Source organism: Scardinius erythrophthalmus (genome assembly GCF_964197995.2).
Source record: "Scardinius erythrophthalmus genome assembly, chromosome: 1".
In the NCBI taxonomy this organism is placed as follows: Eukaryota; Metazoa; Chordata; class Actinopteri; order Cypriniformes; family Leuciscidae; genus Scardinius; species Scardinius erythrophthalmus.
The window spans coordinates 35,369,266-35,385,027 of NC_138221.1; the positions used below are offsets into that span (position 1 = coordinate 35,369,266).

The 15,762-nt window shown below is 37.9% G+C and overlaps 1 protein-coding gene across 3 annotated transcripts in view; it reads right to left on the reverse strand.

The window, feature by feature from the left end:
• Positions 1-15,762, reverse strand: part of tyk2 (tyrosine kinase 2) — a 33,592-nt gene that overhangs the window by 11,413 nt on the left and 6,417 nt on the right. The window contains exons 2-11 of one of the 3 annotated variants that reach the window (XM_081384276.1): positions 7,829-8,010; positions 7,609-7,732; positions 5,875-6,013; positions 5,431-5,594; positions 2,795-3,173; positions 2,566-2,721; positions 2,322-2,479; positions 2,117-2,231; positions 1,050-1,233; positions 560-678 (exon numbers count right to left, since the gene is read on the reverse strand). In XM_081384276.1, coding sequence (XP_081240402.1) covers positions 560-678; positions 1,050-1,233; positions 2,117-2,231; positions 2,322-2,479; positions 2,566-2,721; positions 2,795-3,173; positions 5,431-5,594; positions 5,875-6,013; positions 7,609-7,732; positions 7,829-8,003 — 1,713 coding nt within the window. In that variant the 5' untranslated portion in view covers positions 8,004-8,010. Of the gene's footprint in view, positions 1-559; positions 679-1,049; positions 1,234-2,116; positions 2,232-2,321; positions 2,480-2,565; positions 2,722-2,794; positions 3,174-5,430; positions 5,595-5,874; positions 6,014-7,608; positions 7,733-7,828; positions 8,014-15,762 lie in introns of those variants that run through there. The other 2 variants (XM_081384275.1, XM_081384277.1) reach the window with 2 other exon arrangements.

The following is a 15,762-nucleotide window of genomic DNA, read 5'->3' on the forward strand; positions in this document are numbered from 1 at the left end:
TGCTCTGTGACGTGTGAACGGTTGGCCAGGTTTAGATTTAGATTCTAGAGAGCATTTGATTGGAAGGAATGTGTGATGAGATGCTGATGAAGAGTCCGCGGTGATGTCATACAAATCCGTGATCCATTTTAGCGGAAGTGAGAGACTGTTTTGAAGTTTTGAATTCTTATATCTCCTAAATGTGAATTTTGTCATTGTTTTGGAACACACCAGCTAATTCATAACCTTGATCCTAACATATTCACACTAAAAGCTAAAAAACTAAAATTTTCATTTCAGTTGGCCTTTCAAATATCAGAATTTTCCTGAGATGCATGTTTATACACTGTTTAAAGGTTTATTTCGTAAAGATCCTCCAGGTCAAAGTGCATAGTTGACAATATGACAAACTACATGTGTGATTTATAAGGTAGTGTCTGCTTTCATTTTATCAGTGCAATCAGTACATCAGTACAATCTGCCCAAGTGGAATGCATGAAAATGTCCTTATCAATGGTTTGGTGTTGTAGAGCTCAGCTCGTGAGGATAAGTAGGCGACTGATTGTGTATAATCACATACCTTTGTAATCTCCTTGTCCTTGATTTGATGAAATCTCAGTTGGCTCAGGTTGAGGGAATCAGAGAGAGTTTTAATGCTACTGTTTGCACCCTTTCTCATTACGAGAAGGTTTGATAGCTCTGCAATACAACAATAAAAAACGTTAACAGGATGACTCACCAAGTGATAAGAATCATGTACCTCTGTGGAATTTTTCCTAATCAGAAATTCAATCCAGGATGACTCAGAGGTTTGACTGTAAAGTCTGCCAAGCTAAAAACGCACACGCGCGCACACACACACACACACACACACACACACACACACACACACACACACACACACACACACACACACACACACACACACACACACACACACACACACACACACACACACACACACACACACACACACACACACACACACACACACACACACACACACACACACACACACACACACACACACACACACACACACACACACACACACACCCACACACACTCACCTCCTGGTCTGGGCAGGCAGCACTTCTTCAAAGTGAAACTGTCTTCTCCAGACTTCAGCACGGAGGTCTTTAAACTAACGGTGAGCTCCTTTATGCTTAAGAACTCTTGATCCCAGCCTTCCAGTTTGAACAAGGAGCCCTTGTGTGTAATTCGGAACTGTTTGTATATCGGATTTTCTCCTTCCTGCCAGAATTAAAGTCAAGCAGAAATTCTTAAGAAAAATAGCGATGAAACGGAAGTGGCGACAGATGTTTTCTTCTGTATTGTGACGTGCATCCAAGAGAAACAGATTATTTATAATAATCTGTTTATTATTTAAAGTCCTGCATACGTCACCAGAGAGAAGTCTGCCCTACTTTTTCCTTTCAATAATCTGTTTCACTCTGTATAGTGACTTGGACCACCGGAGGGTCCAGTTATGACATTTTGATAGGTAAAAAAAAATTAACATTACAATAGTTAAAAATGAAACCTATGCATGGGTGACTTGTTTACAATAAGATCTATAACATGCATTTATAAAATAGAGAGGGTGAATTAGTATAATTTTTATTTACATGTTTAATTCTACGTTGTATATTTTATGTACAGTATATTGTATGTTATGTATATTATGGTCTCTATGGGGTTTTGTTTTGTTTTTTTGTGCATGTTTTATCATCTACCAGGAAAAAATTGGAAGCTTCAAAAGTAATAATACACTCTGTAGGAAAAAAGGTGTGGGATGAGTTAAGGGAATTTTGCTCAATAGACAGCAACCGTTTATCTTGTCACCACTTGTGTTTTTTGCCACCACTTTTCCAAACAGAAAATAAGTGGTATAAAACAGGTAATACTAAATTGTTCTTTCACCACATAAAATGTACGCTGCAGCTGCTAAAAACTTTTTATATTTAATGGTGTGCGCCACTAGCAATTATACACAACAACACAACAAAGTCTCAGGATTCTCGTGAACAAGCTTGACAAGCAACTATGTGTTAAAATGAATAAGAAACTCGCAGTTGCCACCTAGTTAAGTCAAGCCAAGACAAGTTCCCTTTACATGATACATCTAAAGAATTACCTTTGTCCGACTCAGAGATGCCAGGATTATTCGATGGTAATCCAAAACACTCCAGCGCACGATAAACGCTCCCTCCTCTGGTTCTTTCTTTAGTTTTTGAAGCACAAACTCATCCCTAGCATTAGGGAAAAGAGTGAACACGTCAATAAAATGGAAGAAGACCACATGGCCGCACTGACTGCATGTGGAAATGCGAGCGACGTACAGTATGGGACCGTGCAGGTCATTGGTCTCACTGAGAACCACTCTGGGCGGAGCCACTTCGTGACAAAGATAATGATGTGCATCGGTTGTAAGGCGGAAATACCCATCAAGCAGTGAAACCAGAGAGCGAGCCTGAAGACTGGAGCCCAAATGCATTTCCTGGAACACAAATATATGTAGGTGGGACACATATTATACAAAACACAAAAGATAGAAACTAAATATAGCTTTACCAGACTGTTTACCATTGACATGTTGTCTTGTCGACTGATGCTGACATTTACGCCCCGAATGGCTATCAGAGAGATCTCAGGGAAGTCACAGAAGGTGTTCCAGTTGTCCATTTCCTGTTCATCACATGACTGTGTCTCTCCGCTCTGATTATGAATGTAGTCATTAACCTGGAAAATGTGACTAATTTAAAAGTACAGCCATAGTAAAGAAGAAGGTAAAATATCAACTGTATCTACTTACCCTTTGTGCTGATAACTTCCTCCACCATATGCCAGTTGATCCAGACACCTTGATCTCATAAGTAGGTTCAGTGTTTACGTTTTCCCCAGAGGGTGTTTGTGTTCGGGAGGCAATGAGGCATGACCCACTGCCATCTCCATCAGGTTTCAGCTCAAGAAGAAACACAGGGAAGGTCTCGACGCCAAAATGAGGAGCCAGACGCTCCAGCGTAGACAGATACTTGTACATGACCTCTTGCGATCCAAGCTTTCCCATGCCCACTGTGTGCTGCTGGAAACTGCTCACAAACTTCTCAAACACACGCCGAATACGGAACCTTGTCAGGAAGTTGTTCCGGGCAATGTGTCGGGAAAAAGATTGAGGGATACATCGGAGAAAGCTGGAGGATGGAGCATAAACATGTCATTACGAATTATTAAATCATTTAGAAATGCACATTTGAAAGTGCTTCAATTAATGTCATTCAATTATATATTGGGGGGTTTTATTTAATTGAATAAAGAAATTCATATCATGAGGAATCAAGGACATTTTCCCCAATCTTTTAAGATAAGAGTTTTTTTCATAGATGTACTAAAACATTGTAATTTCCTCCCCAGTGAATAAAAGACTACTTATTGAAATTATACTGTAAAAATGTCTCATTCTGTATTTCTGCAACTTTCTGACATTAGATGAAGACATTTAGACACATGACCGTCCACTTTTACCCATCAGCAATGGCTATTCATAGTTCAACATCTTGCCCTGTTGCTGTGTGTAGAACATACAGCTATGAATTTCATTTAAAAATAAACAAAGATTTGTTTTTAACAAGGTGCCTGGTCATTTTTTCTACTACTTTCGTGGTTTGTAGCCAATTTAAAGGATGGGGCAGTTTAAAAACTGTATTTGATAGCAAACCTGTAGCTTGTGAGTGACTGCAGGAAAGCGCTGTATTTCAATGCATATGCAATGAGGGCATTAGGCTTGGGCGGTATTCGAATTTTGATACCGTCAAACCCCCTCCCAATTTTACCGGGGTATACGGTATTACCGTGACTAATTAAAAATGATGACATAATGGGCTCAGACGGCGTCACCAAACTGTTGGTTTGTGCCTACACAGTTCAGAAACTGAATGCCAGATCGGGCAAAAAAAAAAAAAAATCAAGCCGTGCACGTTGTGTCTGAGTCCGGTCGACGGCATTAACTGTTATTATGAGCCCGAGCCCACCATTATTCAACATAATACTGTGTGCGTGCAACAAGCAAGAAGTGCCTTTGTAATCCGGTGACGCGTGTCCATTTGATTTTTAATAAAACTTTTCTGTAAAGGTGGAAGTTGACGATCGCCATCTCTGTAGTGAGCGCGCATATAGAGAGAAATGCACATCATTGATTAATCAGACTATATTTCTTTTCGTTTTGAATTGTTTCGTTTAAAGAAATTGACGATCACCATCTCCATAGTGAACGATAGAGAGAAATGCACATCATGGATTACAGAGAGTAGGCTAGTCTATTTCTTTTCGGTTTGTATGGTTTCGTTTGCTGAAATTGATGATCACATCTCCGTATGAACGCGCCTAGAGAGAAATGCACATCATGGATTAAATAATCAGAGTGGCCTTTGTCTTTTCGTTTTGAGAAATTGACGATCGCCATCTCTGTGAACGCCATAGAGAGAAATGCACATCATGGATTAATCAGAGAGTAGGCTACCCTATATTTCTTTTCGTTTTGAATTGTTTTGTTTAAAGAAATTGACGATCGCCATCTCCAAGTTTCGGTTAAAGTGACCGCGGCATGCCATCGCCCATCATGTCATGATTATATTAAATATATACGCAATTGGTTGATGAAAAATTTATTAAAATTAAGATAGAATTTATACAAAACGAAATTCGTTTTAAAGAGGCCTTTTACAAAACGAAATTTATTGAAGTGGTCAAATCGTCTGACTCCCGATGCATCCCATCTTATTTGTGCTGTTCACTTTTCATAATCAAGAAAGATGGAAAAAATAACATTATAATATTTTAACCAATACGAAACAATGCGCTTATTTAATGAACTCGAGAACAAAATGCATCCTGGCAGCAGTGAGTCGGTGGTAGTTTCGGAGATGCGACATTAGGTTAGAGGTGTTTACATCTCTCGCGGTCACCTTTTTATGGAACAATTTACAAATTGCCTCATCAGTATTTACCGCCTCTCCCTTCTCATTCGGTTGGAACCAGAAATATTGCCAAACTGCAACCACACATAAGCATTTTTTAGGCAATAAATAAATTATATATATTATAGGCTATATAAGTGCCGGTAATGACGGTATTGAAACTGATACCGGTGCTATTTTAAGATCCCGCGGTATCCGATATTACCGTAATACCGCCCAACCCTAGAGGGCATTCACTTAGAAGTCCCCAAGGCACAGTAGGAAACATGAGAGGGTGGAAAAAAAAACCTTTACTAACATTATGCGTAGACAGAGTGAAAAAAAGTCGAATTATGTACGATAGGACCCCTTTAAAGACTATCTGCTGTTTTATATATGGTAACATTCTTCAATGTCTTGTGTCTTTTATTTAACTTCCTCTTTAAAACAGCTTTCAGATCTTCCTCTGAACAATGAAGAAAACTGAAGCCCACACCTGGTCTGCTTGGCCACATCCTGTAGAGAAGAGCCAGTCTGCAGAGCCGTGTATGAGAGGTGGAGAACAGCCATACCCAGACACTCATTCTTAAAGCGACTGATCTCTTCCTCTCCCTTCACTGCATCCAAACATGTCAAGTCATTCACAAAATCATATTTCGCCTGGTAAGGAAACCAAAACATACAACTTAAAAGACTTTGAAAGAATGGCATCCTGCTTTTTGGTAAATATGGACAATATATGAAGAATATTTGGACACTGATAAGACGAAAACCCCAACAAAACACGATTTCAAATACAAAAAAATATATCGTTTCAATTTTGCGTTATTTTTATGGGAAAATTACATTTTATTTTATTACATGTTTTTTGTTTCATCTCTTCTGTTCAAATCTCATTAAATCTCTTTCAATTATTTTGAGTGACTGTAAAAAAAATCACCTGAGCAAAGAGGTATTCCAAGGAGGTCATCTCCAGCAAAGGAGACGTCACCTGCTCTGCTCCAGATCCAATTCGTAACGCATGACGAGTCACTACCGGTTCCTTTTCAGCTAATCCATGCCAGTTACGGAAGTAAAATCTACAAAGCAACAACATTAATTGAAGATTTACACCAGTGGTTCTTAAACTGGGGAACACGTGACAGAGGTGACAGTGAGGTACGCGAACAAAATGCTGAGTTTTCCCTACCCCACTATAAAATATCATTAAAACCGAGCATGAATTTCTAAAAGGCAAAATGCAGCCTCTAGTGTAAAAACAGGAAAATTATAGTGCCGTGAAAGGTTAAATACAAGACATCCCCTCAAATTACCTCATATTTTGCTGTCAACTCTGACTGCATATTATATGTTGCGTGCAGAGTCTGCTGCCTTAGCAAATCGCGCTACATTACTGCCGTTCTCGGCAATGTACCTTTGTAAAAGTGGGGTTTCAGCACTTACTATCATGAAAAACAAATATAGACACAGACTGTTCATAGAGAACGATTTAAGACTCTCTTCGATACAAAAACATGCCCTGTGTGAGGTTTTTAATGTTGATAAATTAATACAAGCAAAAAAAATTCTCAAATATCCTCATGACTGCAAATGAGATATTGATTTTAAAAAAGTTAAACAAAAAAAGGTGATATTAAGTGATATACATTTTTAACAGTATTGTCAGAATGGATTCCTCTGTTTTGCAATGAAATAATTCCAACGAAAGCAACAGCAGAACTGTTGTATGTCTCCACGCAACAGACAGTGACGTTTCTTCAGTGAAAGAACCTGTGGCTTTGAACAAATCAGGAGAGTCAATGATTCAATGACTCATGCATGAATACAGCCACTTGATTCCTTAAAGACTGAATGGATGAATGCATGAAATACACGCATGCAAATTAATAAAGTGCATATATATTAAATCCGCAGCACATATATTTATTTAACTCGATTTCAGAATAGCACTTTGATATATTATGATTTTTAAATTGTTTTAATACATCATGCATCCTTTGAAAATGGTCTAATAATTCGGTTCATTGACTCTTGTCCGTGGAATGTGCCACTTCCAGTATTTTGCCGGTTACTTGACACAGGTAAATTGCAATCGAGGACTTTTTTAAATAGAGTACTCAAATTTAATCTTAATTCAATTATATTAATGGCATTTTAAGAGTTTGACATAAAGTATTACATATTTTATATGGTTAGAAAAACTGTGCCCTTATAAAGGAAAAAATTGCATGGAAAAGGCAAATCCCTTAATGAAAAAGGTGTGACTGGAGTCTAAAGCCAAATTTCCACCGAGATTACCCGGAACAATTTCTCTCAGGAACTTTGTTTCCCCCAGACCTGTTGCTGTCTGCGTTTCCATCGGCATGTTCAGCTAAGCCTACCTCGCGAGCAGGGACTTTCTGAGGGGGGAATTTTTACCCGTAACTTCATTTAGACCCTCGTCCCTGCAGCTGAAACCGAGTAACACACCCAAAGTCCCTAGTTTTTGGGGAAAGCTGCGGTGGAACCGTGGCTTAAGTGGAAGAGAGGGGGTACACAGAAGATGTTAAATGCCCCAGGGTGTACGCCACTCAAAAACTTTTGGGAACCACTGATTTACACCATTACATCATGCATATTTGTGCGCTTACCATTGCATTAATCTCTACACATGCACACACAGTCTCATAATCACCTCATTCGGAAATGCACCAACAGGCCAGACTGGTTTTCCGCATTAAAATTGTGATTTGGACTGTACCAACACGAGGATGCAGGGTCATAGAGAGCAAACAAGGCAAAACAGACAGGAGTGATCCCTGAGGGAGAAAGAAAATATTTTAGATCGCCAAGACCAAAAACAAGAAAAGGAAACTCAAGCACTTACTGGCACCCACACCCACAGCTACACCTACCCACAGCCTTTGCTGCATCGATGGTGAGATCTTCAGCCGTCACCTCACCCTCCTTGTAAGATAGGAAGCGCTCTCCCTCTTTGGTCCAGAAGAGAAACACATGGACCCCAGGACCCTCACACTGTCCTGTGGACGTCCCTGCTCTGGATCTTCTTGGACGTCCTCGTCTAGACATTATGCACCTGCTTCAAAGACATGCAAGAGTGCAGATGATAAAAACAAGGAAAAATCTTTTAGTTTGTGTGCCTAGTTTTTAGAAATTCTTTGTATCCATATGGTTTTGAAATGTTTATACCAGTTTCAACACGTTTATATTTAAAGGGGTCATCGGATGCAAAATTCACTTTTATATGGTGTTTGCATATAAATGTGTCTTTGCTGTGTGGACACAACCACCATACAATTAAAAAAATCCTCAAAAAGCCTTAACACTCTCAATAATCAAGCTGTTTGGATTTTCTTAGCTCATGCTCCGCCCATGACCACTGACAGACTGTCCCATATTAACATATTTCCACCCTCAGCCATTTGTATACTGTCCACCAAGGCATCACTTTACGTGTCTTGTGTCGACACGCCCCATGGAAGAGAGGAGTGGGGTGAGCAGTTGCTCATTATCATTTAAAGAGACATGCACCGAAACGGGTTGCTGTGAACAGAGCTGTTTTTGAGGAGGTAAAAGGGTGTTGTTTTACACAACCATTGAGGAATTTTAACCAAAGTATGTTACAAACTTTACATGAAGACCCTAAAGAATCATACCAACTTGTGGAAAATGGGCATCCGATGACCCCTTTAATTACTCTAAAAACAGCATATTTTGTAACCATCAACATAGGCATTAACCCTCTAAAAATTTATTTTAATTTAACAACATGTACATTATAAGCCTCGCTCAGACTGTCAGTCCAAATCTGATTCATGTGCATATCCCATTGGAATCAGATTATATTTTTCAAGTGTTAAATGCAAAAAAGCATGTGTGGTTTGAAATCCTATTCAGCACCCATTTTGTCTGGTCCGTTGGGTATCACTGTCATTTATTGTAGTTTCCGATACAATGGTGCATTTAAATACGGTTGTCAATCCATAAACTTTGCAGTGTACTTTAACTCTGCACTAAACTGGTATTCAGATTGTGAATGGGTAATAAACAGGAAGCAAGCTGTCAAGCACAAGCTCACTGAATTCTGCACTCTAGCGAAAACTGTTATGCTAATAAAAAAAACTGTCTTAATTATACAATGAATCTCTTATTTACATCGTGTTTACTCTTTTGGATATAATGAAAGGATTTGTGAGTGTATGACTCGTGTTCAACAAAAACCCTGGATTCTGACTAACTTACTGGCGAGCAAATCCGATATAATTGTGATTGGCTACAATGCTCAACCGCTTGTAAAAGCTCACTGTAAATTGAAACCTTTGACGGTCAGAGAGTGCTCAAACAAACTGACAAAACTTCTCGAATGAGAAAAAAAGTAGGGTGGGTCTTGATTTTGGGATTTGATTGTTGGATCATTGTCGTTTGCCAATTGCTGCAATCTCAAGTGAGTCACAGTTTGCTGGAGGGGAGAGATTATAAAGAAGAGGTGGCATTGCGAAAGGGAGAGAGGTTTGGCTCCAACCCGAATCAAACACACCTGACCTGAATCAAATGCTGCATCCGAAATCAAATACTTCCCTACTATACAGTTTGTGAAAAACAGTACACCAACAGAGTAGAATGTCCGAATGCATAGTGTTTGAAAAACAGTAGGCAAAAAGTATCCGGATGACCTACTTGGCGTTTGGTGTTTTAAGCCCCCAAAGACGCCTTCCAGGCAGCGAGGGGATGGGTAGGTTTAAGGTTGAGGGTAGGGTTAGCTGCCTCTCAGGAGCCATTGGGGGCTTAAAACACCATCGAGCTGACCTACTTCTTCCAGTGAGATTCTGAAGTAGAGCCCGAACGATATATCGGCGGGCCGATATTAGGCATTTTCCAAACTATCGGTATCGGCATTTATAATGGCCGATAAATGAATATTTAAAAAATAAAATAAAAGCGGACGAAACACCCTTCAACCATGTTATGAGTGTTGGCGCTGCATAGTTTTTCCACCAGAGGGCACTATACAAGGAAGATCGCTAACATCAATGAGCTTGGAAATCACAACGAACTTATTCTGCCTAAATAAAGTAATGATTACTGTATTTATAACTAGCATATCTGTAGTTCCAGTCTCTACATTGTAAAATGTAAGTTAGGCACGCGAGGAGTGAACATTTAGACATAGAGAAAAAGTATCAAACATAGCCTGTGCATAAAAGTTAGCTTTTCTTTTACACGTGTGTGAAATCCAAGTGTGCGTCGCTGACTCCGTTTAGCCGCAGCATTAACGAGTCACATAATGTATTTAGTGCATCACTAAGTAGTAGATTTTAGAAGGCAGGCAGCAAATGATGATTGAAAATGGTTTGTTGTACCTCGATGGAATAGATGGATAGAATTAAAAGAGTGCAAGTAAAGGGATAAGCAAGTTGACATTGTAATTATAAGGTAGCTTATAACATTCACAATTGGCAGACGCTTTTATCAAAAGCGACTTACATTGCATTTCAAGGTACACATTTACAATCTTATCAGTTCTTCCCACACACACACACACATTATTACATAATTGAATTATTACTGTCAATATTAATAATAATAGTTGGCTTTTTTCTTGTTCAAAGGACTTCAAGTTTCATATCTTAAGTTTGTATTTTTATACATTATATTTATCAGAACTTGAATATATTCTGTTCTGTTGTGACAATAAAACAAACAAGTTTATTTTTAAACTGCATTATCATATTATTTTAGTAAGGGTGAGGACTCTTAAATAACGACAAATAACTAATGTTATGGAAATCTGTTCATGTTTTGTTACGCGCTTCTGGATTTAAAAAAAATATATATATCGGCCGATATATCGGAATATCGGATTTTTAAATCACCAAATATTTGTATCGGTATCGGCCTTAAAAATCCTTTATCGGTCGGGCTCTATTCTGAAGTGTGCATACGATGGACACTTTACTATCCCATGAGGCCACAAGAGAGGATTTATGAATGGCAGTGAAGTGATGCAACTGACGCTGGTAAGAATGTGACAGTAACAATATGGCGGATGTAGTACAACTGAATTTCATTCATACTACCCACAATCTTACTATATAGAACAAACCTTTTTAACGGTTGCAAAGTAAGTTCAAATTCAAATGTGGTATCTACTCAAACAGTATGCGATTTCGGACGAAGTGACAATCTTCAGGATTACTAGAAAGGTTGGAGCTAAACTCCACAGGAAAGTGGACGATGAAGGCCAGAGTTAAGAACCCCTGGCCTACAAACATACTGTGCTTCTTGAAGTATTAGTGTGCATAAAGTGTGCTTCTGCTTTTTCCGTGTTCAAGTGTTATAATCTGGTCCCCGGTGCATCTACCAACCCAGATAAGGTGAAAAGTGACAACACAGTAACTTTGTTTTGGTGATCCTTTCTCTGCCTTTCTCCAATCAGATGTCGCTCCCCTTCTGACATAGAAAGGGGATCTTATTATAATATTACTGCCCCTTAATCTGCACGTTTCCACCCACTGCTCTGCCATTTGGGTTTTGCAAGCGACAACAGTGTAAATATGGCAAGCCGTTTTAACATTTAATCCTTAAAACCTACTAGTATCTATTTTCATACTACTAGTACTTATTTTTTTAGATAGTAGTATCTATTCCATTAAGTACTATTCATTAGCTACTACTGCTTATTCTTTAGGCACTAGTACCTTTTTAAAGATACTAGTACTTATTCATTAGATACTAGGTCTTATTTATTAGATGCTAGGCTAATACTTATTCCAATAGTGACTAGTATTTATACTTTTATAATTTAGTAATTATACCTAACTTGTTAAGAAAAAAATCGAACTAGTGCTTATTTTTTAGTTACTAGTAACATTTTAGATCAAAGATATCCTTACCTTAATAGATACTAGTACTATTTAAATAATCAGTATGCAAATAATATGTTGAATATTAATGAACCGACAATATATCAAAGAGAGATGACACAGGAAACGGACTGAATTGCAGAAGGCCATATAATAATAGCCTACCTTTTTAATGGTATTAGAGTAAAAAAATATATAATGAATAGGCATATGTAATATAGTGCAAGTGCATATATACTCTTATTTTGACATGACTCTCATTCTCAGATGCAGATTAATATTGCGAATTTTTGATAGTAAGGAATTATGAATGCTCTCCAAAAGTTCCAATCTCTGGGTATTGTGGTTGTTTGGTTGGTGGGTATGAACTGGTTATTGTATCTACTTAACTGTTGTTTGAATTTTATTATTGGCAGTTAAGTCTTTATCATATTAAACATATATCTTTCCTTGTGTTCATGCTAACCAATTAGCTAGATAAACCAACATAGCCAGTTACTTATGAAAAATCAATCTTCTATAGCCTTAGTTTAGCCTGCATTACCATATGAACTCTGATTGGATGGTTGAGTGTATACTCATATTTATATAATGATCTGTTAAAAGAAGATATCTCTTAAAGGTCCCATGACATGCTACTTTTTGTAGGCTTTAATATAGGCCTTAGTGGTCCCTAGTACTGTATCTGAAATCAATTTTAAAAAATTCAGCCTCGGTGCAGAATTATAGCCACTACAAGCCAGTCCCAGAATGAGCTTCCTTCCAACAGGCCGTTTCGGTGTCTGTAGCTTTAAATACTAATGAGGAGGAGAAAGGCGGCGCAAGGTGGAGGGTGGGTGTGGCCTTGACCATCTTGCGCAACGGTACCGGTCCGTGCATGTTTACGTTGGATATAGCAATGGCACGAGGACACGCAGTCATTCAAGCATTTCAGTTTGACCCAGAATCTGATCCGGATGGAAAAGCAACAACTCAGCGGTTCCAGCAGGACGTTTCCGAATGGTTAGTTTAAAATATTATGTCTGGATACGGTACTTTATTCGGATGGTTTACAGTTATTATCATGTAGCTAACGCTAACCTACTGTTGCCTTTTCATGAGAGATCTGTAACATCTGTAATTTATCTTATTACAATTACATCATCAAGCTCTGCGATCTTGAAATGTGGATATCGCGCGCGCCGTATAACCAACAGGAAAACGGTTATCCAAATAACAAAGAAGTGTACAACACTCGCGTTACAGTGTGTGTATTCACACGCATAAACTGCATAGCTAATGTGACAGCCACATTCTACGTGTAACAGTCTAGGCAACCATAAACAGTAAAGCAACACACTTATATATCATTAGTTGACTTACTTGTCCGAGGTGTGTAGCTGAGCCAAAGAGAGTGATCCAGACTTTAGTTTCAGACGTTCAGCAAGCCCAGCTCTGTATTAACCCTTCGGTGTTCATTTGTAACGTTACATCCAATTATTGAGCAATTGTTATGCTTCGCTCGCTCAAAAGCCATGATATCTCTCGTGGACAAACTAAAATCGCGCGCGTTCCTACTTCCTAGCTCATTTTCTCATGGGCGGAAAATATTCTCTGGGCGGGCAAAGCAGAGACAGGGGAGGTAACATTTCTCCTTATGACGTCACAAGGAGGAGATTCAAGATCAGCGCGATTGAGCTTCCATTTTCTCAAAGGCAGAGAAAGATAGCAAAAGCTCGATTTACACCGATTGAAATTTCTAGACACTTGGGGACCATATAGGGACGTCCCGCGTGACGTCACGCCATTTGGAGCAGCCATTTTGACGGTATAGAAAATGCTAAACCGCCGGTGATAATACGAGGTCGTCGGGAAAATATTCACCTATTCTTCTATCATGCCTGCGGTGATGATTGAAAAATCCTTCCCTGCTGGCGTCCAAATCAAAGAGTTGCTGACCCATCCGGACTCGTGATACCGATAGCCTGCTAAGCTTTTGTATGCTTTTAATGAAGCTCCGGTGTAGCATGATGAGAAGTGAATAAGGTAACGTTAGCTGTAAATGTCACCGAACTCCATGTCAGGAAGTTTTTCTACACATTTAATGCCTGTAAAAAGAACTTGTGGTGCTTCATAAGGATCTATGATTCCTAATTCCTTTATCTTACTCTTGTATGTCTTTTTGTGATGACATGACGTGAAGAGTTGCAGCCCAGCTGCGCTAGATAGTGGTCAGTGTTCGTCGAAACCAGTGACGGCGACGCTGCTGAAGTGTGTGAGAACAAATGAATAACATCAGTGCGAACCACGAACATTTATTTATTTGGATTAAATATTTAAATATTAAATTTTAATCGTTCTGTGTCATTTTTCAATGTCAATTATTTTCACTATTTACATGTTTATGGCCAAAATGCTATAATATTCTAAGTTGACTGTCGTTCTCCTCTACCCTGAGTAGCCTACATTAAATAGCCTACGTTAGCCTATTTAACATCGTTACAGGCACCTCGCGAGCATTCATTCATTCAACTATTTTAAAAGACTGGAATAAACACCAGCACACAAGCAATCTTTTTTTATAGTCAATTTAATTAAAAAATGTAAGCCCAACCGGTATAAAATGTCAGAAAGAGAAAAAAAAAACTGTTAATGGGAAGACGAGCATAGGACTGCTGCAGCTTAGTCGATAAATATATTTAGCCTATTTTTTATTCAGATTGCACAGTTGGAAAGAAAATATATTTATAGGAACATTTCAGCAGGCTCAAGATAATTAATAAAGTGACCACTATTCATTATTTTAATCAATTCGCAGCAATAAAACATGTGATAATCTGCATTCTCATGTATGTAGTGCGCTGAAGTATTCCGTCAAAATGGCTGACACGCGGCTAGGGGTCACGTGACTGGGAGATCCCTATACAGGCTAGGGGAACTCATATTAATGTTAAAAAACCTCAGAAAGTGAAAATTTCATGTCATGGGACCTTTAATATTTTCTTACTAGTTCCTTATGAGGTTGAAGATATCTGCAAATGAATAGATACTAGATACTATAGCTATTCTGTTTTGATATCATCTAATAATTTATGACTAATAATTATTCCAATATTGACTAGTATCTTTTTAAATATTACTAGTAAGTATTCATTAGATGCTAGTACTTATTTATTGTATACAATTAGGCTACTTTTCATTTGATACTAGTACTTAATAGATACTAGTAGTTATTCGTTAGACACTAGTATCTTTTTTTATTGTAACTAGTAACACTTATTATCTTACTAGTCACAACTGTTTTTACTCGTTTTATGTTCTGACTAGTCAGAATGACCACTGTAGAGTTCAATTAAAAATCTTACTAGTAAATTAAAAAATCTTACAAGTAACATTTGGAATAAATACTAGTATCTATAGGTACTGTACTATTATCTATTGAATAAGTAGCTTATTAATAAGTACTAGTATCTATTTAATATGAACTAGTATCTACTTAATAGGTACTAGTATCTAATGAATAAGTACTAGTATTTATTGAATAAGTACTAGTATTTATTGAATAAGTACTAGTATCTAGTAATATGTACTAGTATCTAAAAGAACTAGGGCTGGGCGATATGGCAAAAAAAAAAATCACGATAATTTTTTTTTATATCAGTCGATGTCGATAATTATCACGATAAAAGTCAAATCTTTATTTCTTTCAAGTTTAAAGGCAGATTTTTGCTCCTAAGTGAAAGTCGTAGAAACCAGAGCGTTAACTGTGGTTTTAAACTACTCTTTATTTTCAGAACATGACAAAACACTAGCCAAACAGGTGAACATTTCACAAATCTGAGGTAGAACATTCAAACATTAGTCATTTTTCCTTAACAAAATAAATATATTTATTGGGCAATTTCTTACTCTCTGCATGTGCTCTTTTTTTTTTTTTTTAGTTTTATTAAACTTAACCATTGGTCATCCAGTATCATGGATTTAGA